Below are 25,003 nucleotides of genomic sequence, written 5' to 3'. Positions count from 1 at the left end.
CATTTTGGGGCGTAAGAGTATCGCTATCTATCGATAAACATTTGTTTTTTTATCTATAGCACAGTAGCCGTTTAGGCGTAAGAGAATTCCTAATTCTATCGATGCACAACACATGTCGCCTTTTTTTTCGGCGTAAGAATATTGCTATTGTTCGAATGTTCACAGATGGGCTGTTCACAGAGAGACTGTTGAAATGAGGCTTCCTTTGTTGCGTTATTAATAGTGCCAATTACCGTTGCAGCAGACCGAAAATGTGAGCGGTAAGGGACTGGGATTACCCTCACATGATGATTGTTGCGTGGACATAGTAGCTAGAATAACACACAAAGATTACAAAGATGGTCAGTTGAGGGGCCCTGAGTTATGAGCTCATGATCGTTCGCTTAGTAGCGGACATGCAACCAATTATGCTACGAAGACCCCCGACTGAATGAGGTTGGAGAAAATTATTTTCATGATTTTTTTCATTCATTCATATATTTTTCTTTAAATGGACACAAATAACGCCTAAAAATACACAATATCAATATTACAGGGACATGCACAGTCTGCGCACGGTAGGTATACAAGTTATGATTTTGCGCGCGATTACATTACTAAGTGAACGATCGTGGGTTCAAAGCTCGAAATATTCATTGATTGAGCTTTCAATTGGCCTTGTTCAAGGCAAGAGGTGAGTGACCCTTGTAGTCTGAAGCTCATATAACTGAAAAAAATAATCTATCAATTAATGACGATGACGAATGGAAAATGGTGACTTTCAACCCGATGTGAAGCAATTAGCGCTATCAGATTAGCAAGCCCGAAAGTAGTTTCACTTTGTTAAACATATACAGGTCGGACTCGATTATATATAAATTTTCGATTAAAAATAAATTTTCGAATCCAATACATAATCGAATTACAAAAAAGCTATTTTTCTATTAATGTTTGACATTCATACATTAATGAAAAAATTGTTTTCTTGAGATTCGATTATGTATAGGATTTGAAAATAATTGTTGAAAAAAATGGTCTACTATATACAAATTAAGGACATTTGGAATAATCGTGAGCTAGTATTTAGTCGCAAAACCAGCCAATAATTGCGTTAGTGCGAACATGAATTGTGGTTCATGCATTTTGTGTAAATATCGAGCAATTCCATGCCAAATCAACCGAGAAATAGCAAATTTTGACGCAATCCTCTTCGATTTTATTGAAACTTGCTACATATGATGGAAAATACCCAAAGTCACAATTTTCTTTATCACATGATCAATTTAAATTATGACTGATTTTTAAAAGAGCGTATTCAATATTATTGCTTTTTCCTTCGAAAAATCGTAATTCAAAATTCTGAATTTTAATTATAATTACTACATTATTTTTATTATTTTTTTAATAAATTCACCAAATTATTTGAACAACTCTACCTGCTACTATTCTAATATTCATTGCATTCCCTTCACTTCGCCTTTTATATTGAGATTGAGGGTTTTTCAGATATAAAAGTTTTTAATATTAAATTGAATTTTTGCGTAAGATTTTTTAACAGTACACTTAAAACGTTATTTTTACTAAATAATTCCTTAGTTTTCCAACTTTGTGAAACATCATATTTGAGACATTTCAATTTTAAGTTACGATTTTTTGAAAGAATGATCAATTATTTTGGAAACGCTCTTTAAAAAAATCAGTCGTAATTCAAATTGGTCATATGATGATGAATGTTGTGATTTTAGGTTGTCTCCGCCATAAGTATCCAGTTCCAAAAAAATCGGAAAAGGTCGGGTTAGTGGCTGATTTGGCGTGAAATTTCTCTATAACAAACCTTGAAAGGATTATATCGCTTTCACTCATACAGCTGGAAAGTTTAAAGTCTCGGTAATTGAACATGTCCGTTCGTTATATCGCCTTACGATTTCCAAAATTCTTTTTAGAATGTTTTTTTTTTGCTTTCGCTTATACGAAACTTCAAAGTTCAATTTGTTTATATTACTATATTACTAGCTGACCCGGCGAACTTTTGTCCGCCCAAAATTATTTGATTACCCTCCTATGCTCGCGCATACTCACAGACCGAGAATCAATAACTTTGTTTTGAGAAGACTGAATGAGGTTTTATTTTATCCCAACAGTTTTTTTTATTAGGCTCATTTAGCAATTCAGCTGCAACAGAGCCGAATTCATTCATGTACATTTTTTATCTTGAGATAACTTTTGTTGTCTATTACACTGTTACCATTTTGGGGCGTAAGAGTATCGCTATCTATCGATAAACATTTGTTTTTTTATCTATAGCACAGTAGCCGTTTAGGCGTAAGAGAATTCCTAATTCTATCGATGCACAACACATGTCGCCTTTTTTTTCGGCGTAAGAATATTGCTATTGTTCGAATGTTCACAGATGGGCTGTTCACAGAGAGACTGTTGAAATGAGGCTTCCTTTGTTGCGTTATTAATAGTGCCAATTACCGTTGCAGCAGACCGAAAATGTGAGCGGTAAGGGACTGGGATTACCCTCACATGATGATTGTTGCGTGGACATAGTAGCTAGAATAACACACAAAGATTACAAAGATGGTCAGTTGAGGGGCCCTGAGTTATGAGCTCATGATCGTTCGCTTAGTAGCGGACATGCAACCAATTATGCTACGAAGACCCCCGACTGAATGAGGTTGGAGAAAATTATTTTCATGATTTTTTTCATTCATTCATATATTTTTCTTTAAATGGACACAAATAACGCCTAAAAATACACAATATCAATATTACAGGGACATGCACAGTCTGCGCACGGTAGGTATACAAGTTATGATTTTGCGCGCGATTACATTACTAAGTGAACGATCGTGGGTTCAAAGCTCGAAATATTCATTGATTGAGCTTTCAATTGGCCTTGTTCAAGGCAAGAGGTGAGTGACCCTTGTAGTCTGAAGCTCATATAACTGAAAAAAATAATCTATCAATTAATGACGATGACGAATGGAAAATGGTGACTTTCAACCCGATGTGAAGCAATTAGCGCTATCAGATTAGCAAGCCCGAAAGTAGTTTCACTTTGTTAAACATATACAGGTCGGACTCGATTATATATAAATTTTCGATTAAAAATAAATTTTCGAATCCAATACATAATCGAATTACAAAAAAGCTATTTTTCTATTAATGTTTGACATTCATACATTAATGAAAAAATTGTTTTCTTGAGATTCGATTATGTATAGGATTTGAAAATAATTGTTGAAAAAAATGGTCTACTATATACAATCGAGTCGGACCTGTAATGACAATTCTACTTGATGATATTTGAATGCTTAGAACACACAATCGTGACCCTTACTCTGTCATTTTTTAAAAAAATCCTACGGCTTCTACCAAAACTCGACATTATAATAACACATGATTATTAGACACAATTTTCGTTTAAGATTCTTTAATCAAATATTGCGAAAAATATGTTACTCCATTACAATGAATACAAAAGCATAATATTAATTCACAGTTTTCTATTTTCAAAGTGCTTTATTCCACTTGAGAATTCATCACCTTTATCTTACCGGGCTTGCCAAAGGGGGTTCGGAGACGGGGGATTTTATTTCGCTCCATAGAGCGGCCCAAAGGATCGAATTCAAATTTTCCAACTTAATTTCGCCTTCAGTGATGTAATTCTACCAATTTCAAACTTCTTTTTTTTCTGTTAACGTTATATAAATGGACTTGGGATATTGGCTCTCGTTCTCATTCAGAATTTAACAGTGGTTTTGTGATGATAAAGTAGTTTTTTGCTCTATTGCGTAAACCGCTTTTTTGTTGGTTGGATGGAATTTTAAGACAACATGAAACTTTTTGAACGCTTTATTTCATTTTCGTTTACTGTTACACAATTATCAAACAAATCTTAGGGAATTTCTCATTCGTTTGGTATGTAAATCACCAAAATCCGTTCGCGGCAAAAATAGTTATTAACGTTAACTTTATTTCATAAAAACGTGACCTGGATTCTGATTTGGCACCCTTAATGAAAGACGTAGTTCTAAGTCAAAAATGTACTGGATACGGTTGTTAAACATCTAAGTTAGTGGAACTCAGTAACATTTCAGTAATAACAAAAACTTAGAAGTTTCATATTTTATTGGAATTATATAAAATAGAAAGCTTATTTTTATCCTTATTGTATGCTTCTTATACTGTAATAATACATAAGTCTCCTCCGTCTGCAATCCACCACTAGTCATATTAATATTTCAGTCTATTTAAACGAAACTCTTAAAATATAAGGTGTCTCCACTACATCGCCTCATCGCGATGAGACGCTTGCTCTTGGCTCGGATGTGCTCCGTTTGTAGATATTGGGAATGAAAAATGAAAGCATCCCACATAAAATTAACGAAACACCTGATATCCAAAACGTAAGCTCACACTGAGTGTCCAGCAGCAATCCGACCATATTCGCTCCCACCACGCTACCCAGCCTTCCAAACATCAACGAAATACAAATGGCCATCGCTCTGTAATAAAAAAAACGCTATATTCTCAAGATCCACAAAGCAAGAACAACCGCAATTTGTATCACCTCAAAGTAGTAGGAAACAGATCAACCGTAACTGCATTCACAACACTAATGCAGAAGCCACATGTTAGTAGGATCAGGTATAACCATACGGACAGCAGTGGAATATCGATGAAAATAATCAGTATTGCTGACAGACCACAGCTCACAAAAACATACACCAGAATAGGCAATTTACCGACAGCGTTAATGATGAGCCCAATAACGGCGAAGCCGAGGGCGTACAGGAGTTCCAGGATAAACGAATGTTCGTAAGCCATAATGTCGAGCTTCTGGTTACATTCGGGAATCGTTTGGGATAGGTTGGTTTCAAGCATGCGAATATTTACTTGTGTGGTATAAACAGCGTTGCAAATTGTAGTCCTATTTAAACCGCTCTCTTGAATCTCCGCAACGCGGTTCAGAATATCGGGGAAAAACATGTACATGCCATTCGATGTAAGATATATCCCAAATTGCAAAATACAAACAATAACGGTATTGTTCAAATACGGTGTCATAAACAATGGAGCAGTTTGATTCCACATGAGTTTCATCAACGCGGTTATTCCTTTGGTGTCACTCGACTCGCTCCGTCGAAACTTGGTCTGTTGTGCTTCTACCTCATCTCGTATCGATGAAATTCGTAGTTTTGCTTCCCTTCCATTCGTGTTCAGTGTATGCATCCATTGGATTGTTTCGATTGTTTTATCGACATCACCTTGGTTCAGGACAAATCTTGGACTTTCGGGGAATTTCAGCAAAACGAAAGCACAAACTAAACTTGGCAAACCGCATACAACCAGGAATAGCCTCCAAGGACGATAAATTATGTTCATGAATGGAATCGCATACTCCCATTCCTGATTTATGACCGAGAAAGCTATACCTGGTAGTAATAGACAACCCATCCCGAATACAAAGGAGGCTCCCATGATCGCTCTGGATCCATCGCGTTTATTGTGAAATTCGCCGAGATACGCGTAGATGGTTGCGGATGAGCCAGAAATACTGAAAATTTATGGAATGAGCTTGGTCCAACATGAAAAGATAATCTTTTTACAAAAACCCAGCAAAAAATCGTAGAATCGTTATGATCCAGAAAGATGTCGTGAAGCTTGAGATAACGGTTGCAGTGAATGTTAGAATGAGCGTCGGTACTATGACTTTCTTCCTCCCCAGGGTGTCAGCAAGAAATCCCCAGAGGTGAGAGCTAGCGATGATGCCTTTTGGAAAAGTACAAGAGTTAATTTATAATCAAATATAAAGCGATTACGAAATGAGGACATCGCGTCGCTCCGTAATCCTATTGCTATTAGAGTTAATGCTTGTACAAATATAGAAAATATGATGACGATACCTGCGAAAGCTACTGCACTCAGAACACCTTTCTCTTTTGTTGTCAACAATAAATCACACTCCGCTACTGGTATCACGTAACTTATCCCTAGAGTTTCCAGCAACACCGATGTGAGTATTGTCCCAGAGATGATGATGAGAATATAGTTGATTTTTCCGAATTCTACAATAAAATACATTCATTCCAAACATTATATTTTGTATAGTTTAGTATTGTTAACAACTTGTCATTGAGAGAGCTTCATCAAACGATACGCTACGCTGATAGGTTATTGGTTTTGGTTCTGGAAATATAGTACAAACGTATGCCTTGAACGATTTAACCCATCTTCACACACTTTACAACTAACCAGGTATTCGTTCGATGGAATCATCCATTTCAAGTCTCGATGGATAAGTTTTAATGATACGACCGTGTTCACGAGATGTACTAAAATGATCGTCTGATGGTATGATCGCATCCCTTTATATTAATGCAACGAAATCTGTGAATGCGTGGAATCAGACCATAAATCAACGACATGGAAATCTGCACAACAATAAAATCCGACATCTCACAGCTAGCTTATCAACAACTGCCATCAGCTAGAACCAACGGAACAGTGAAATTTACTTATCAACAAGCCTCTTTTGGCTTCCATTCGTATATCTAGAGAATATTGCTTTCGCTATTCATCTACACTTATTAGATAAATTTGAACAATTGATAAATATTAATAATACGATCAATATCACGATATATACTCATAGTTGACTCATTCGGTCGATCGAAACCCTTAATGCCATTGCAACGAAATCCTTAAAGGCATGCAATGAGATCATAAATCAGGAGACGACGACAGGTTATCAACATCTGCTATCAGCTAGAACCGACGGGAAAGTGATTTTCGCTTATCAACAAACCCCTCTTGGCCAGCAACCAGAGCACGGCAGTAGTGCTTTCGCTGTTGCTCCGCAGCAGTTGGATAAGTTTAACTTACCCCACACGATGGGGGAGTCCGCTTGCGTAGTGTGCTTGGGTAGTGACGCAAATATGGTTATTTATTCTTGAAACAATCACAAAAGTCATGCGTTTTATATTTGTTTTTTTTTTGTTTGAGCTGCTTGATAAAAAAAAAGTTAAACCACATGTTATATAAAATTTTGGTTATTATAAAAAGAACCTTTGGTGCGCAACGTGTACTAGGCGAAAGTAGGAAGACAAATAGAGAAACTAGTAGAGAGGCCGATCGATTGCGATTGCATTGATCTGTTCATTAGACAATAGCGTCAAAATATGTTATGTACTGTTGATTTGGATATTGTCGAAGGTAGCAGTGATAGCCGACGAGTCTCTTCAATTAATGGTAAACAGTTTCCGTGAACAGCTCTTGCAGACAGAGTGGTCCACTCTATCCCATTCTATTAAGCATTTCCATAGCCATAGCCGATTTTGCTTCAGCACTACGAAGGGATTTATCTAGAGATAGGCAATAGGCAAAAATCAAAGATGAAACAAAACACGTGTAAGAAAAGCAGTTGTCAAAAATTAACTGAACATTCAAAATATCCGTACTTGTCAGCATAAGTAAGAGACATGAGTACAGACATAATGCCACAAAAAATCTAAAATTGAATGTACGTAACCCGCGTAAATTCGAAAGTCGCGATACTTTTTGAACGGACCTCGTACAGCGTTATACTATACAATAGGCTACCTCTAATTCGACATCTAGCGTTCGACGGGACCGGTTTTAACAACTGGTGCTTCCATATGAGAGCATACATGCAGCAGATAGAAGTTTTGCGGTGCGTCAAGGTGACAGCAGAGCAGGATGATTTTTGGATCGTTCCAATGACGGATACGGCGGAGGAGAAAGCAGCGAAGGTGTTAAAACGGGCAACTCGTATTCGGCAGGACAATTAGTGCCAGTCGGTGCTGATTCAAGCGATAGCTGACATCCACCTTGAATATACAACCATTCCATGCAAACCCGATATATTGGTTCTCAGATTTTTTGAGAAGTGGTAGTTTGTTCTTTATAGCAAAATATCAGACTCGTATTTTTGACGTGGGACTACGTCTAACCAGGGTAAAATAAATACCTAAATACAGAACATGCAAGAAAAAATGAAAGATTTCGAACGCTTATAACTCCAACAATTCTTAATAGATCGGAGAGATGTTTGCATCAATTGATATTAAATGTTCCTACGCGTCTGTCACAATTATTAAAATGTTATCTCTCATGAGATAAACAATTGAGTAACTGTAAAATGTCAAGCGTTATCTAAGCGCCTTAACTACCAAGTTTTGTTTGGTCCGATTTACGGTTTCCTCAACATAGGGGTTGTCCACATACCACGTGGACAGAAAAAGCATGATTTTAGACACCCCCCTCCCCCTCCGTGGACAAGCGTGGACATTTCTAATACCCCTCCCCCTGTTGTCCACGTGGACATTCCTCCGGTTTTGAGCAAAAAATCAAGAAATTCTATTTTTTCGCTTAAATTTCATTTCAAGTTTGTTTCTATTTTCTATTCCATATGTTTAATGATAAAAATTATAGCCTTACCAATGGTAACGATTTGTCTTGAAATCTTCGATGTTTTTCAACATTGACATTTGACGTTATCTTCATATCCATTTTAAAATACCCTTTGTGAGCTTATTCTCGAGTATTTTTATTAAAGCTGGCTGGCTGTTTGAGTTTTCAAAAAATCAGACAATGAAATCAACCACTTTGTTTGAAAACAGAATTTTCTCGTCTAAACATCAATAACTTTCGCTTTTACAGGTTCGGTAGTGCCTGATGGCTATAATGAACCTAGTAAAACAAAACATCTGCAATATCATCGTGATCGATGATTCCGTTGACCTACAACCATTAATTGTTAAATCATGCTGAATATTGTCCATAAAAATTCATGCCGAATCTAAGGAAAAAACCCAAAGCATATTTTTGTAGGCATACATCTTTTCGATCATAGATGCACCGTTTTTTCCTGAATATTTCAGCATCCTTCATGCAACTTGAGAATTCCATCCTCTCAGAACTTATGCTATACAGTATGTTGAAGTTCTTACAAGAATCTTAACAGTTAATAATATGAAGATGCAATGTCTGGTGTGTAAGGCGGGTGGAGTTTTAGAAGTGCCCTAGAAGCGTTCTGGATCGTTGATTTTCATACATTCAGCTGCTAGCAGTACTTGTTGGAATTCATCGAAACTAGTTGAAGTAGTTGAGTTGGAATTCCAGTCCTACCAGACCCAGCCATAACTTTCTTCAAGCGAAAACCTGCTTCGGAGTTCCATTCACTTGCCAAGATTTTTTTTAACTCAACATCCTTGTAAATGATTTGCCCTTTACAATTCGCTACAAATATGTATTTTCGTCGCGTTTATGAAACGAATCGCAGATTGAGATAAGTCCCTTCAAGTGTTTTTCGGTAAAATAAACCTTTATTCCTGAATCCGGTCGAATTTGAAATTAGCACAATGTTGCGTTCTTTAAGAGGGTATTCTAGTCTAAAAATTTGAAAAAAAAAACCTTTTTTTTTCTTCATATTTCTCTAATTCAGACATTTAAGGGTGCTCATACACTGTTTGACCGAAGCCAAATATTTGACTCTTTTTGACAGATAAAATTTGGTCAACGTGTACTGATCAAATATATTCTACACAAAACACGACAAGCAAATATTCAATTATTGGATGCCTAAAATATTTTTTCAGTCTGTTCTTCGAACCTGTCGGTACATGGTTAGGTTACCTTGGATATTTCAGTTGATTTTTTTCCATGTTCGGTGTTTGATATTGTTTACTACTGTTTAAAATTGAAGAGTGGCAAACAAAATAGTGTTTGTACAAATATCAAATCAAACCTTATCTGTCAAAAAATATCAAATATTTGACCTCCGAGCAAACAGTGTACGGCCACCTTAAGAATATACCATAGAAGAGACTTTTTTGAAAATCTCATTATTTACCAAGCTATAGCCATTTTAGTGATGCGATATCTTATCTAGTACGGCCATAACAATTAACTACAAACGTTTAGAGAAGAACCAGCCTTTGGCTGAAAATCTCTATAATAAAGAAAGAAAAAAAAAAAAAAAAAACTACAAACGCGTTTTTTTCGAAATATGTTTTTCAAACTGGTTTACACGATATCTCAAGTTCTACTTATCCGATCTATGTTTATATGAATACAATTTGTATGTATCTTTCTTGCAACTTGCACTGTGATCACGCGTATTCTAGAGCTTACCACTCAGAATGCATTCAAGGCGTGTTATTTGGCATAGAAATCTCAACTAAGTACTAATAAAAATGACGCAAGTAATACTACGTTGAGACGGCGAAGTTCGTGCCATTGAAGAAGAAGAAGAAGAATGTATCTTTCTATCGCATGAACCTATAAAAAATCATAATTTCGTAACTTTACTATTTAAAAAAAACAAGAAACTTGAAAAAAAAAGTTTTTAACAGCATTTTTCCTTCAAATTTCCGCCATTTTATCAAAAAACACATTTTTGACTTGTCCGAGGTTCATACGATAGTGGCATCTTTACTGATTCAGAATCAGTTCAAATTTCCGCCATTTTATCAAAAAACACGTTTTTGACTTGTCCGAGGTTCATACGATAGTGGCATCTTTACTGATTCAGAATCTGTTCGATTTGTTTGTTTCAGAGATCCAGAAGTGCTGGAATCTTGTACGCCATGGCACAACTTTTTTTTGAACCCCCTCACTCGATCAGCTTCTAATTATGGATATATATTTTTCCGTTCAATTTTTGTTTTATTGATATAACAAATAGTGATATAATGGATGGTAAAAATATTCTTTGTTTTACTTTTTCGGACCTCGAACAAACGTCCGAAATTCGTGTCTCTATCCCCCTTAATCTGATCGAATCAAATCCTATCGGATTGTACAAATATTGTAACCTTGAAATGCAGAATGCAAAAGTTTATTTCGTTCGGATTGCGATTTGTCAAATCCAATCGGGTTCCGTAATATGGGTTAATATGTAGTCCATGCATTGCCCCATGCCCTCTATTACCGGTTGGAATAAATTGGATCCTAGTTCATGTGCGTTACCTTCAGAATATTCATTTCAGGAAAGAGGTTCAGTCATATGAAAAAATATGGATGTTTGACCGAGCAGCACTCTCAGGCAGTTCAGTATTTTTATTGATGAATACTGAGCACTCAGGGCGGGCGTGAAGTTCAAAAAATTGTGTAAATACAAAACAGATCTCATTCAATTTTGACTTCTAACTTGAATGTTCTACTTTAAAAAATACTTAACGTTTCCACGTGGACAATATCAAAACCCCCTCCTCCCTTACCGTGGACAAGCGTGGACATTTTCGAAACCCCTACCCCCCCTAAAGTTGTCCACGTGGTATGTGGACAGCCCCTTATCAGGCATAACAACTTCTCTGTGTGGACCGGCAGCGCAGACGGAGCGGAGAAATTTGTTTTCGGAGCGGAAGAGTGAATTCGCGTTGACGAAATTGAGCCAAGCGTAGCTACTGGTAATTGAACCGATGTCGTACCGAAGAGCGACGAACGCACTAATACCACGAACTTCGACGTTTGATTTGTATGTATGGTGCTACCCGCTCGTGTAGAGGCCGTTTTATATTATCCAGCACGTGGCGTAAATGGCACGTACCGACACGGGCAGACAAATACATGATGTATTCATATTAAGGCCGTTTTATATTATCCAGCACGTAGCGTAAACGGCACGTACCGACACCGGCAGACAAATACATGATGTATTCATATCATCAGGCATAGCAACTTCTCTGTTCGGACGGGCAGCGCAGACGGAGCGGAGAAATGCTACTGGTAATTGAATTCGTGCCCGGCACCGGTAAAATATTTTTTTTGAGAATTCCTTCATGCCTTTGTCTGAAACGTGATGTGTATGCCCGGAGCCATTCCGCTATATATACGCATACACATTTGAAACACACGCAATAATATTTGTCTTACATGAAACGTGCCGTGCCGGTTACGCTACGTGCCTGATAATATAATATTACCTTAGTTCGTGCCCGGCACCATCAAAATATTCTTTTCCGAGAATTCCTTCATGCATTTGTCTGAAACGTGTTGTGTGTGACCGGAGCCGTTCCGCTATATATACGCATACACATTTGAAACACACGCAATAATATTTGTCTTGCATGAAACGTGCCGTGCCGGTTACGCTACGTGCCTGATAATATAATATTAGCTTTATTGGAGCGTCAATGATAATGATTGAATTTCAGAATAAAGTGCGATTCACATACAACATCCACGTCACGTTCACGTTCCGTCACGTCACGTTGCGTCAATTATTCTTCCATGCAATTCCTATTGAAGCATTCACATACACCAGCAACGGCAAGTCGAAGTTGCCGTTGCCGGTGAATGTGAATGTTTGCATAACAACTGCTTGGAAGAATAATTGACGCAACGTGACTGGACGGAACGTGAACGTAACGTGGATGTTGAATAACGGCCGCTGCCGCACTTAAAGCGGCAGCGGCCGTACGATTTTTTTTCTCTGGGTTTGGATCGACTGATCGACGTAAATTATCCGTTTGTTTCGATTATTGGTTGCGCAGTATTCGTTCGATTAATAATCGATTTCTGTAGGAAGAATTCGATTAATCGATTAATCGAACGATTATCGGGGATCACTATTTGTGTCAATTAAAAGAGTAACATCGAATAAATAAGTGTAGTGAATATTCAAAAGCCTTTTTTTGAAGAAGTGTCCCAGTAAAGCAGCAGCAGTGGAATACAATCTGGTCAACAAAGCGACCAACGTAATTTCCTTCCTTCGTTGTGTTGTGAGCAGCAAACAAGCAACGAACATGTTTGATCCTGTTTTCCAGCCTCGTGTTATTTTCTTGCGGTTAAGTGTTGTGTGTTTAGCCGCTAAAAATTCTGTGTGCCGCTAGAGTGAAAATTATTTCGAGTTGTTTTACGGCGAATGTCCGCCGTGATCCTTCGACAAAATCAGAGCAGGATTTGTTAGGATTTGTTAGGATTTGTTTGTACGATCGTCAGCAAAGTGTTGAGACAAAACATTTATTATTTATTGTGTTAGTTTTTCATAGTTTTCTCGGTTAAAGATAGAGAGCACTATTTTTTTATATTTTTTCTTGAAAGGTGAGGTTTTTTTACATAATATATCTCAAACCCAAAGATGTGTCTGTTTTAGTTTTTGAGTTATGATTTTTCAATTTTCACTTGTTTTCAATATTCGTTCAATATTTCTATGGAACTATACTAGATCTATGCGACTAGAATCCAATTTCTTCGCGAGTGTAATATTTTTTCCAAAAAAGACTAGCTGATTGGCTTCAATTTTAAATGTCGATTATCTGAATCAGCCCAGTAGTTCAAGAGTAATGAATTTAAAAAAAAAGTCATTTTTGGAAGAAAAGGCAAAGAATGATTTTTTGGACCATCGATTGAATTTGAAAAATTATAGCTAAAAAAGGCAAAAATACATCTCTGATTTTTGGATATGTTATGTAAAAAAACCGCAGCTTTCATGAAAAAATATAAAAAATATAGCGCCAAAGCCATGAAAACGTCAAAAATCAAATACAATCAATAATTGCGAAAATAAAATTCAACTTGCAAGTGTTATATTTTTAAAAATATTAACTTTAATTTGATACGTCAACAATTCAAATCGGCCCAGTAGTTCAAAAGTTATGAATTTTCGAAAAATGTCATTTTTGGAAAAAGGCGAAAAAAATATTTTTTTCGGACCACCCTTAAAATGAAAAATAGCACGGGTCTAATATTTTGCGATAAAAAACAAATCTACATGGTTTCACATGGTATGGCTATATAGAAAAGATAAACAGAGTCCGAAGCAAATTTGTTGACATACGACTATGCCTTTGATTTCTATATAGGGGGTCACTCTACGAAAACGGTTCACTAAGAGTTTCCAAACGCATATTACGCAAAATCGTTAATGTGATATACGTTATGTTATATATCATTAAACAGGAATTTTATCCAGCAATTTTTGAACAGTAAGTAAGCATGAACAGTGAATATAGTAAAAAAAAGTAAACAATTTGACGATCAAAATGAGTATGTTATTTCGTATTTACTAGCCACTCGTTTTCCCCCACAACACAACGAGCAATGTTTTGCCTGCATACGGGCGTTAGCACACATTGTGAGGGGATGTGCCATAAGCAGGATTATTAGATTGAGCAGATGGCAGAATTTCCTAGCGTAGTGTGCGTGATAGCATGCGCTGCCATTGCTTTATAGCTACGCTGCCATTTTTACTTTTCAATTGCCTCCCACTTCCAAAACGCATTTTTTCGGCATGTTTTTCATCAATTAAAAACAGATCTTTTCGTGGAATTCCCACTGATTATGCGTATAATGTGACAGTGTGCAGTGCATGTTTGTGAAATGATGTCGGAAACGGTGAATAAAAGTGATATTTTTGTGTGTCATTTTCGCTCTCTCACCTTCATAGAAACAAAAAAAATTTCGTTATTTTCGCGATGATATGATGATATTTTGAAGACTCCCAGTACCGATGTATGTGATTTGAGAAAAATAGGTTAAAAATCGCATACACCGGCACAACATTTCATTGAAAATTCTGCTTTTTCCGAGGACTAAGAATACGACTGTTATCTGGACGTTTTTGCTCCTTAAATGATGGAAGTAAGTCACAATACAATTATCATCAATTAAAAAACAATCAGTTACAAGATTTCATGATCATTTTGGCAATGACATCATCAAACTGTGAATTATTTGAATATTGTTTCGTTTCTACATTCCATATTTAATGCAAATAATGACGAGACCATATTTTGTTTATCAATACAAATATACTCTGCCTACTGCTCCACCTCATATGTACTCATAGGGGGATGCGTATCAATAGTTGAGCGGCGGTGACACTGAATGCAGAAAAGTGGTCGTACGAATTGTATGCAATAGTGAAAGTAAACAACGACATTGAGTTGTATTGGTGTGTTTACATTGCTTCCCCCTTGCTTCGTTCGAATTCGTCAGCTTCTATCGAACAAAATTGTTTGTTTCTATTAGTACAATCAAATTTTCGTGCGTACTCCGAGCCAGTGTCACCTTACCCTAAGGTTACTTTGGATCGGAGAACGCACGAAAATTTGATTGTACGAAGAGAAACAAACAATTCGAATTCGTCAGCTTCTATCGAACAAAGGCGGAAACTCACGCAAAGGTGGGTGCCCAGGACTGCGAATTGTTTTATAGACAGATTTCATACGATGTTTTTTTCCAATTACTGTCCCTCTTGAGTTTGCAAACCGATTGGGACACTGGATGTCTTGAGCGGTGGTTATATTCAATTATTCGAAATGTTTCTTCGAGAGCGTGGTTCAAAGGTTTGGACGTAAGTCGTGACTTCATTCGTGTAATGAGTAGATCAACCACTACTCGCTAGATATGCATCTCCACAGAATAAAACTTGTTCAAAGCAATGTCTGTCGGTGTGGAAACGGTTACGCATCGATCACACAGTTTGGCAATGTACGGATAATTACGCAGCCAGAGAGTACCTTTTGAATGCACTTGACCCCCAAGGAGTTACAGTTGATCTACGAGTATGTTTGTGAAACGGTCTAGTATAAGAATATAATGCTTTTGTGTTTTTATTTTTCGTTATTAGTTTGTTTGTCTTGTCTCATCATCTCACCGTCGCCCACCCTCGACAGCTAGTCAAACACCAGATGCTATCCCTGGTCATTATGCACAATGCTACAGTGCGTTCGGCAACCCTCGGTCGAGACAACGATTCCCCATATCCACATCCCTAACCTGACCAGTTCCACAAAATTTTTTTTTTTTTTTTTTTTTTATATCTGTATTATAGTGATTTTCAACTCATTTGGCTGGTTCGTCACTTTTACTTCCATTTTTGGAAGAATGTCGGGAGTGAGAATTGAACTCGTGACCTTTAGCGTGAGAGGCATGGATGTTACCACTACGCCAGATCGCCTCCTCGTTCCACAAAAATTGTTGCCCCTCTAACCTCTAGTAAACCGCGAGTAGTCGGTCGAATCCTACAAAACATAGATTTAAGTTGAAATTTTGTATAAACAAATCTGCCATACTGGTATCGATCCGCGATGTTGAATATTGTGCGATACACATAGAACGTTACGGAAAAGAACGTCCACGTTCCATCAACGTCTCTATCAATTCACACATGCAGTCCAGCTAGCAGCAGCACCGTCGCGTACCGTCGCGAACGAATTATTTTTTTAATGTTATTCATACTGTCGGCCACAACCTACAACTGTTTCAAATTGAAATGCCCTCTCCCGAATAGCATGCCTAGAATAAGTTCTAAATTTGAGAGAAATCAATTAGAATCATTGAATTATATTATTTCAATCCTTAAAACCTGTAGTCCCAACCCTTAGGCCGAGGACACAGTAAACGCGGTGCGGTACGATGCGATGCGGAGCGATTAATTGGAGCTCATCGCGTGCTATGACATACTGATCGCTTAGATCGCGCGTTTTTGCTGTTCCATTCCACTCCATTCCACATGTCAACAACCCAACACAAGGATGCCAGATTACAGCAAATGAAACTTTTTCCTCAGTGGCATTTGGCTACTTTTTCTCTCAACAACTCAATTTTTATTTCAGTTCGATGAGTTCGGTCGGTTTGGTCACTTGCGTTCCCTCGCTGCAAAACACTCCACACGTGAAAACGTGAAAACACACTAGACGGCTCTCCCGCGCGATTTTCGCAATGACAAGTCGCAACAGAAGCTTGATGTAAAACACATTCAGCGGCTTCCGACGGCTTCACTAGCTGCCATTTTTATAATTTTATAAACGGATGCAAGACGGATCTATGGTACAAGGTACAACTGTTTGGACAGTAACCGGATTAGAGGGGCGGTATACAAATACAGAATGGTGGAAAACGGAAGAAGGATGTTTACCTGAGCGATAGGGAGAAAGAAGTTGATAACATACGTCTGAAATTTTGCATTTTTCAACAATTTGGATAGCCCCACGGCGGCCTGTCATAGCAAAATCCGCGCGGGAGAACCGTCCAGTGGGTTCGTACGCTTACTAGGTCAGGTGAGGGCGGTTTGCATTTGATTTCCACATTCGTGAACGAAAGAGCTTTCCCGCAAAGAAGGCCGCGCCAACATCGCATCGCGTTCACTATGTCCTTGGCCTTATTCAACATCCACGTTACGTCCATTATATATATATATATATATATATATATATATATATATATATATACTGTTTTTCTCAGCGAATGATTATCTCTGAAAAATTTTAAACTGGAAGATATGTTGGCATGAAAAATGCAACCAAAATCAAAACAAAAGCCGAACCACAGAGCCCTGACAAAAACCCAATGAGCCGTCCGTCTTCGTCAATTATTCTTTTCTACAAATCCTGCCGGTCGTTTGCGTTGAACGTATGCTGACGGGTCGTTACGTTGCCGGTGTATGTGGAAGTTTCCATAAGAATTGCATGGGAGAATAATTGACGTAACGCGACGTGACGTGAACGTAACGTGGATGTAGTATGTGAATCGCACTTAACGTGGGAACACACTAGACGGCTCTCCCGCGCGATTTTCGCATTGACCAGCCGCAGCAGGAGCTTGATGTAAAACACATTAAGCGTCATTGCAAAATCAGCGCGGGAGAGCCGTCCAGTGTGCTCTTACGCTTATATAGTGTCTACGTCTTGTGGCGATATCCATTTAGGGGGGCAAATTATCTCCATTAGATTAACATCCTCAAAGGCAGTTTTGAATTATGAAAGTTTGAATGAAAATTCTTGCTTCATGTCATTTGATTACTTAAAACATGTGGTATTGAGTCTTATTAATCGTCTTATAGAAATTTCCAAACATTTTCACTAAAAGACATAATTATCAAAAAAGTTTAAGACACAATTTATGTTCAGGATTTTTCACTACTTTAAAAAAATGTTACTTTATTACAAAGAATTCATATTTGATATGAAAAAGCTAATTTCGTTAATATTTTTCATTTAAAAATGTTTATTCCAACGAAAAAAATATTATAACTTCACTTCATAAATCGGACATATGCTTCCTTTACAATGCAGGCTTTTAATCGCATGCGAAATACTCACTCGCGATATTTTTCAATGCAGCTCTTTACAATGCTTTGCGATATCGCGCGATAATCTGTCATAATCTGTCTGTCAAACCTGCATCCCTCTAATCATACTGTCATTGTTTGTTATGGACAAGATCGTACTAGATTGGTGGAACTACCGAAACTAACGAATTCAATCAAATATTAACAAAAATGTGTAAAAATAATTATGATTATGCAGCAATACGCTTGCAATAAGTGATCGATTCAGCTCTCACTTTATGAAGCGTTTCATATGTACAGAGCTGAACATTTCTTTCGATATATCGTTCCACCCATCAAGCATATTTTGTTCCACCTGTCTGATGTATATAGTGTCTCCTATCAAAGCAACGCGATTTTCGCAGCCGAAGCTTGGAGAGCTCTATCTTTTTTCGCACTGTCATGGGTGATTTCGCGCTTTGCTCTGATTGGTTGACGAGTAAAAATCGCGATTGAAGGAAAAAAATCGCGCTCATTGTGGATGATTGTAAATCCGGCAATACGAGGCTAAATTTCGCCAACGCGAATTGCGAATCACCTATCAATTCCAGCATCTTGATTCGAACCAACGCGCCGTTTCCCAGCTTCTTGGATCGACCTTCCCATGACGTACGAGACAATTGTCACGCATACATCTACAGGACTGGATATCGAACTCTGTCTCTACTTGGTTTCGCTCGTCATCGGCATCCGAAGCCTCGTTACTCACAGCCAAAACGCACTTTCATCCTAGGCTTTCGCCGGAATAGTTTGTAAATTTTGTGTGCGCTTCAATTTACAAACAGTTTTATACTATCAGAAGCGGTGAAAACCGTTACAAAGTATATAGCTCTTTCGGTCAGTCTCTAATTAACAAATTAAAAGGTAAGTGAAGTATATATGTGGTTTAAATACACAAACAATAAAAGCCGTTTTCGGCTTGGTATGATAGTGAAAAATTTTTGCTACTCTGCATCGGCGTCCACCATCTTTGATTTTTAATACGCTTCCATTTTAGTCGAAAAAATGTGCTTTTGGTGAAACGAAAATTGATTGCAGTTTTTTTTTCCTCTCTCTTACAGCTTGAAAATGCCGGACTGGAGAGAACGTGATGATTCGGAACGCGGTGGATATGGTGGCGGAAGCTCCGGTTATGACCGCGAGCGTCGTGATTACCGCAGTGGCGGTGGTGGTTATGGAGGCGGCGGTGGCTACCGCTCTGGTGGCTCTGGAGGTGGTGGTGGAGGATATGGTGGAAGCCGTGATGGCGGATATCGCTCTGGAGGCAGCGGTGGTGCTGGTGGTGGCGGTTTCCGCAATGGAGGTGGTGCTCCACGAGGACCCCCCAGGATTGACCCAGCTACGGCCAAGACCGAAACTTTCGAGGTTGAAGCCGATAAGGTCAAATTTATCATCGGTCGTGGTGGAAATAAAATCCGTGAGATTCAGGATCGCTGCCGGGTGTCGGTGCAAATAGGTAACATTTTTGGGACGTTTTTGGGAAGTTTGGCCGCCATGTCGGAAATTGTTCGAACCAGTTGAGTTGAGTGCAGTGGTTTTCCAATGCATCAGGATCCTAGGTCGCGCACCCCTGGAAAGAATCACTCCGGGGGAAAACGATGACTGGCGAAGAGAGTCACTGGAGAGATAAGCATACGCATACGCGGAGGAAACATATCTGTTGGTTTGCAAACCGTGAGAATGTGTCCGAACAACTAGAAGAAAATCTGCCTCCTTTGCTTATTTGCTCCATGATTTTACCTAGCGTATATTGTCAGACAGAAATTGTATAGTGTGTAACTTGCTGAAGGTATTCAAAATTCTCATTGAAATATTGTTTGAATTTCAAGCAATTTACAAACTTTCACTATTCGCTGGCGAAGTTCGCCACGCCACGCCGGCTATACTAACATAAGTTTTTCACTCCATTTTTCTTTAGACAAGCAACGCAACGAAAATGGCGCCAACAACGTGTCGGTGATGGGTGACCAGTCCAACATTGATCGGGCGAGAGACATGATCGATAGGATCATCAGCGATGATCGTGACCGGGAAGAGCACCGACGCGATTAGGACAACCGTTAACAACGGCTGCGTTTTTTTAGTGTTAGGATTCCGGGCGAAACTAAGCGAAAAGCAACTACAACATAACTCATACTGAAAAGTTTAGATAAGGGCAGTTTTAAGTGTGCAGCAGGAAACGAGAAAATAGCGGCGACTGCAGCCATAGTGGAGAAAAAGAAGATTTGCATTTGATTTTTTTTTATTTTCCTGATAGTGTTTAGTAAATTTAGGACAGGAGAACCTTACCTTACGGTGTACACTAAAAAAGGGAGTACAGACAAACACCTTCGCTTCCAAGGATGACTTCCACACAAAGGACACTGAATGAAAGATGTGAGATCCGTCGATATAAATTGCCTGAAATATTATTTGTATTTTTCACCGCGCTCTGATTAGTATCGACTGAACGTGTATTGATTGATAGCTCGAGAAAAAAAAAGCAATGAGCGAAAGCGAAATCTAAACATTAGACGTACTTTTCATGTTAGACCGAGTTAAGGTGACGAAATGTAAATAGATTTTTAGAAATTTATGTTTCTAAGACTACATCAAAGTCCAGATAGATCTTGTTGATCGAAAGTAACTCAATAAAGCTGAATCGTGAGACGAACGGAATGAATCGAAGAAATACAGAAATGTATTGCACAGCAGCGCATAGTCAAACCGCAAATGTACTGAGCAGAAGGGAATAATCGTTAAGAAAAACACACACACGCAGGAACAACAGAAAGTTGTCAAGGAATACAAATGTTCATTTTTTACTTTCAAGATGGATATCATTAAAGCTGAATCTGGTCGGAACTACTACAAGCGTTGTTTTCTTTTTCTATATTTAACAGCGAAATGGGGAAGCTCAAATTTTCATTCTTTACCTTCAAATCAAAAAGGTTGGTACTAAAAAAATTAAACTGTATTTGAAAATTCGTTCTTTACATATTTACCTGTAAAATCTTAACAATAAATGCACTTAACTGAAGCGATTTTTTTTATGAAGTACTAATTTAGCATAGCGCTTTGACAGCCTTCTTGGCTGCCTCGTCAAGGTCCTGAGCGGAGTCGATTTTCAGTCCTGATTCCTTCAATAACTTCTTAGCTGCATCCACGTTTGTACCTTCCAGTCGTACAACCAGCGGTACTTTGAGTCCGATCGTTTTGGAAGCATTAACAATTCCGTTAGCAATGGTGGCACAGTTAACAATCCCGCCGAAAACATTCACCAGAATCACTTTTACGTTTTGGTCTGAGGTTAAAATTTGGAACGCCTTCAATACTTGCTCTTCCTTTACATTACCACCCACATCTAGGAAGTTTGCCGGGCTGCCTCCGTTCAATTTGATAATGTCCATTGTTGCCATTGCCAAGCCGGCTCCATTCACCAAACAACCAATGTTACCCTCCATTGCGATGTAGTTGAGATTGTATTTGCTTGCTTCCACCTCCTTCGGGTCGGCATCCTCGTGAACGTCCATCGCGAAAATGTCCTTCTGTCGAAACTCGGCGTTGTCATCAAAATTCAACTTGGCATCAACGGAAATTACTCGGCCATCATCGGTTTCCGCCAGGGGGTTAATCTCAATTTGTGTCGCATCTACTTTCAGGAACAGTTTGTACAATTTCTCAATCTCACCGGCGGCCTTCTCCGCCAGTGCTCCTTCGAACTCCAAGAAACGGGCAACATCAAGTGCTTGCACGCGAGTAATACCCTCTATCACGGGAATCGGCATGGTTTTGATTTTCTCCGGTGTCTCCTCTGCCACAGCTTCTATGTCCATTCCTCCGGCAGGCGAAGCAATCAGCACTGGTCCATTATGTTCGCGATCCATCACTATCGACAGATATGTCTCACGAACTATGTTGATACTATCGGCGACCATCACCTTCTTCACAAGAATCCCATCTTTCGGAGTTTGCTTGGTTATCAACTTAGCGCCTACCATTTTTTCCACCAGAGGAATCACATCCCCGCGTCTGGAATAATATATAAAAAAAAGCATTAAACAACAATAATCATTTTTTCGACCGATACAATCGATACTCACTGCTTGGTGATATGGACCCCTCCCTTGAAACCATTATCAAAGTGACCTTTGCCTCGGCCGCCGGCGAGAATCTGTGCCTTCACAACATATTCACGTACGTCTGAAAGATTCAATTATCGATGACGTAACAGCATTACATGTGCTGCGCTCGCAAACACATAAAGGTGATATGAACTCACTGAAATCCTTTAAAATGTCTTCATCTTTACGACCCTCCAACACCCGGAAGGCCTGTATAGCAACGCCACTTTCCTCCAGAAGCTTTTTACTTTGATACTCGAGTAAATTTAAACCACGAGAGGATGTTTTGAGTGCCTGAGAAACAATTAAAACGATATTGAGATTTCATGAGTCTTGCGTTTCACACCGGTAGACCTACATTCTGAAAAGATTTTCTCGATAGAAGGTTGAAATTAACACGAGACAGTGCCAAGGAAGTCATTATAATCACTCAAATTGAACCCGATGATGCAAAGCAGTCGAGTTCCTACAGCAGACTGAGCAGAAATTCCTTTATCACTATCTACATTTAGGACGCTCGATGATGGTTGATAATATGCAACGATTATTGTACTACGAGGCAGTGTTTGTGCGTTTTTCCAGATGTATAACCATAATAAATAGGTTTTGAACAAAAATACCAAAGAATTAATGGGGGCAAGCTAAGCAATCTCTGAATTTTTTTTTTTTATTTGAAGTCTATTTAGATTCAAAATAGTATGAATGAGTACTTTTCCATCATAGACATCAAACATCAATTTTGCTTGCTATATTCGCATTAATGAATTTGCTTTTGAGTTTTAATCCGTGAAACATACAAGAATTCATACTTTACTTTATTTCTAGTATTCATGCGGGTTTGAGCTTCCCAGTTCATTCGCCTCTAACGAATTCATACGATCATTGTATGTAGATACATATTTTTGTTTGATTCCGCATCGATTTTGAGATACAGCATCATAATGTTAAAACGCCTTCAGAAATATTTCTTTAGGGTGACCAATTGCATATGCCTACCGTTCGTAAACGTTTCAAAGGGCACTCTGACCCAAAGTGTGTAGATATATACTAAAGGTATGACCGTGTCGCCAATAAGTGCGCGAGGGGAAACGGTAGAAATATGCAGAGGACTGTAGAAAGAGATTTGACTGCAAATAGACGAGGTAGTATCGTGGTCAATTCGCAGGTTCCTTTTTAAAATAAATCATCACTACAAGAGCTCGTTTTAATAACGTCTTTATTCGAGGAAAATTTATACAGGAATGAATGAAATGCTTAACCTAGTGATCGATTTTTATTCTATCGTTATGTACAGCAAGAGCGTGAAACAGATAGGAGTAGTTATGCTGTGCGCTGTGTCTTCCAGGATATATTAGCCTGTGAATATGGGAATGAGAGAGAAAGCAAATGTTGAGCGTGTCCCTTGAAGTCATTCACTTTATGAGCCTGACGCTTGACGATACACGTTCCAACATGTTGCTTTGTGCATTGATTTGCACAGCACAGCACATAGAGATGTCTAAATTTTTCGTTTATTCGATTGTCGATCAATCGTAGGGTCATTTTTTATTATTCGATTCATTCGAATAATTATTTTTCAGTATTCGATCAATCGGGCGAATATTTATTTCTTGTAATCAAAACATACATTTATAATAAAAAAAATATGATGTAAAATCACTAAACACTAAATATAATTTTGAAAAAAAACATGGTGCAGAATAATGGTTTTTGAATGAAATGGTATTTCAGTATATTGATAAATTTACCATTTCATGATTTTTGAGGACGATTGAAAAAAGAGTACACCATGAAAATGATACACAATATTTTTATTGCACCAACATAATTTTTTTTTCTGTTCAAAACTACGTGTTCTTCAAATGTTGTTGAAATAGCTGATTTGTTTGACTATTTCTGCTGGGTCCCTATAGCTACTAGTTTAAAAAAGGTATATTTATAGAATCATTGACCACTAGTATGATATATTTTCCTTGGCACTCTGAATTTGAATACTACTATTTTAGAACGGAAGCTGAGACCACCTTCTTCAAGTCCACATCTTACTCCTGCAGACCCCGAATTCTTCTTCCCAGTCTCCTCCACCACCAGGGAATCATTTTTATGCGTCAACCGTAAATGGTTTAGCATATTCGATGAAGTTCAAAGAAACACCATGACGGTTGAACAAATTTTGCACTTTGGAAAAATGGTTCCCTTTTTCATTAATAGCGATTAATTTGGTAATTATTCGATGTATTCATATTTTTATTTTTCATTATTCGATACAAAATTACTCTATTAAAATTGCAGCTATTCGATTATTTGAATTAATCGAATGATTGAGCGACGTCTCTAACTGCAAAACGCGGGAAAAATATTTCCATCACCAACCGACACCTAGAGTCGATTTGATCTCTTGAGCTGAAACATAAAATAAGATAGAGTATATTACAAACTTAGCATTAACAGTGAAAGATTAACCTTTCAACTTTTCAATGCTCTTATTGCCACCAAAACAATTCCACACACAAAAAGCACAAAAAAAATATTGCAAAATATTGCTGATTGTTTTTGATTTGATTGATTTGGACATTTTTACCTCTAGTTGGATTTTTATTTAACATTGAGTTCGGGGCCCAAATTTTGGCCCCATATTGAAAGTCGCCACCAGACGTCGACACTGTCCCACTCTCAACGCCAATGTCCAATTACAGGTCAATAGCGCCTCCAATGCGACACTGAGTGGTATCTCGGCATGTCGCATTAAATGCAAATTACTGTATACATTTCATTTGGTTTTCACCGTGAATTCGCGATTACGGCGGTACAGTGTCGACATCTGGATACGACA

The 25,003-nt window shown here is 38.1% G+C and overlaps 3 protein-coding genes across 4 annotated transcripts; 1 reads left to right on the top strand and 2 right to left on the bottom strand.

The window, feature by feature from the left end:
* Window positions 1–4,098: 4,098 nt before the first annotated feature.
* LOC129777817 (synaptic vesicle glycoprotein 2B-like) lies at window positions 4,099–6,377 on the bottom strand. Of its 2 annotated transcripts, XM_055784337.1 has the most exons (7): window positions 6,244–6,377; window positions 6,118–6,177; window positions 5,895–6,056; window positions 5,598–5,760; window positions 5,437–5,545; window positions 4,559–5,346; window positions 4,099–4,493 (listed from the first exon to the last, which is right to left on the bottom strand). In XM_055784337.1, exons 1-7 carry the CDS (start codon window positions 6,269–6,271, stop codon window positions 4,283–4,285), a joined length of 1,521 nt encoding a protein of 506 aa, XP_055640312.1. In that variant the 5' UTR covers window positions 6,272–6,377; the 3' UTR covers window positions 4,099–4,282. The 2 variants fall into 2 exon arrangements, with proteins under 2 accessions (XP_055640312.1, XP_055640303.1); XM_055784328.1 differs by having other exon boundaries at window positions 4,559–5,545; window positions 6,244–6,370.
* Window positions 6,378–18,748: 12,371 nt separating this feature from the next.
* Window positions 18,749–20,920, top strand: LOC129777845 (rRNA 2'-O-methyltransferase fibrillarin-like). The gene is made up of 3 exons (XM_055784392.1): window positions 18,749–18,931; window positions 19,129–19,523; window positions 19,986–20,920. The coding sequence occupies exons 2-3, from the start codon at window positions 19,136–19,138 to the stop codon at window positions 20,117–20,119; spliced, it is 522 nt and encodes a 173-aa protein (XP_055640367.1). The 5' UTR covers window positions 18,749–18,931; window positions 19,129–19,135; the 3' UTR covers window positions 20,120–20,920.
* LOC129777833 (succinate--CoA ligase [GDP-forming] subunit beta, mitochondrial) lies at window positions 20,280–22,777 on the bottom strand. The gene is made up of 4 exons (XM_055784361.1): window positions 22,529–22,777; window positions 22,329–22,464; window positions 22,150–22,249; window positions 20,280–22,078 (listed from the first exon to the last, which is right to left on the bottom strand). Exons 1-4 carry the CDS (start codon window positions 22,589–22,591, stop codon window positions 21,112–21,114), a joined length of 1,266 nt encoding a protein of 421 aa, XP_055640336.1. The 5' UTR covers window positions 22,592–22,777; the 3' UTR covers window positions 20,280–21,111.
* Window positions 22,778–25,003: the final 2,226 nt, after the last annotated feature.

This window comes from Toxorhynchites rutilus, chromosome 1, assembly GCF_029784135.1.
Source record: "Toxorhynchites rutilus septentrionalis strain SRP chromosome 1, ASM2978413v1, whole genome shotgun sequence".
NCBI classification, from domain to species: domain Eukaryota; kingdom Metazoa; phylum Arthropoda; class Insecta; order Diptera; family Culicidae; genus Toxorhynchites; species Toxorhynchites rutilus.
This window is presented reverse-complemented; position numbering and strand designations above follow the sequence as displayed.

What these genes read in the sequence shown, in the direction of transcription:
- LOC129777817 (XM_055784328.1), bottom strand. Translation starts at nt 6,271, where the DNA reads ATGGATGATTCCATCGAACGAATACCTG. An exon ending in GAGTGCAGTAGCTTTCGCAG is followed by an intron (nt 5,761 to 5,894) that starts GTATCGTCATCA and finishes CTTTTCCAAAAG; the next exon opens with GCATCATCGCTAGCTCTCAC. An exon ending in CGATTTTTTGCTGGGTTTTT is followed by an intron (nt 5,546 to 5,597) that starts GTAAAAAGATTA and finishes ATAAATTTTCAG; the next exon opens with TATTTCTGGCTCATCCGCAA.
- LOC129777833 (XM_055784361.1), bottom strand. Translation starts at nt 22,591, where the DNA reads ATGACTTCCTTGGCACTGTCTCGTGTTAATTTCAACCTTCTATCGAGA. An exon ending in AGACATTTTAAAGGATTTCA is followed by an intron (nt 22,250 to 22,328) that starts GTGAGTTCATAT and finishes TGAATCTTTCAG; the next exon opens with ACGTACGTGAATATGTTGTG. An exon ending in GGGGTCCATATCACCAAGCA is followed by an intron (nt 22,079 to 22,149) that starts GTGAGTATCGAT and finishes ATATTATTCCAG; the next exon opens with ACGCGGGGATGTGATTCCTC.
- LOC129777845 (XM_055784392.1), top strand. Translation starts at nt 19,136, where the DNA reads ATGCCGGACTGGAGAGAACGTGATGATTCGGAACGCGGTGGATATGGT. An exon ending in CCGGGTGTCGGTGCAAATAG is followed by an intron (nt 19,524 to 19,985) that starts GTAACATTTTTG and finishes ATTTTTCTTTAG; the next exon opens with ACAAGCAACGCAACGAAAAT.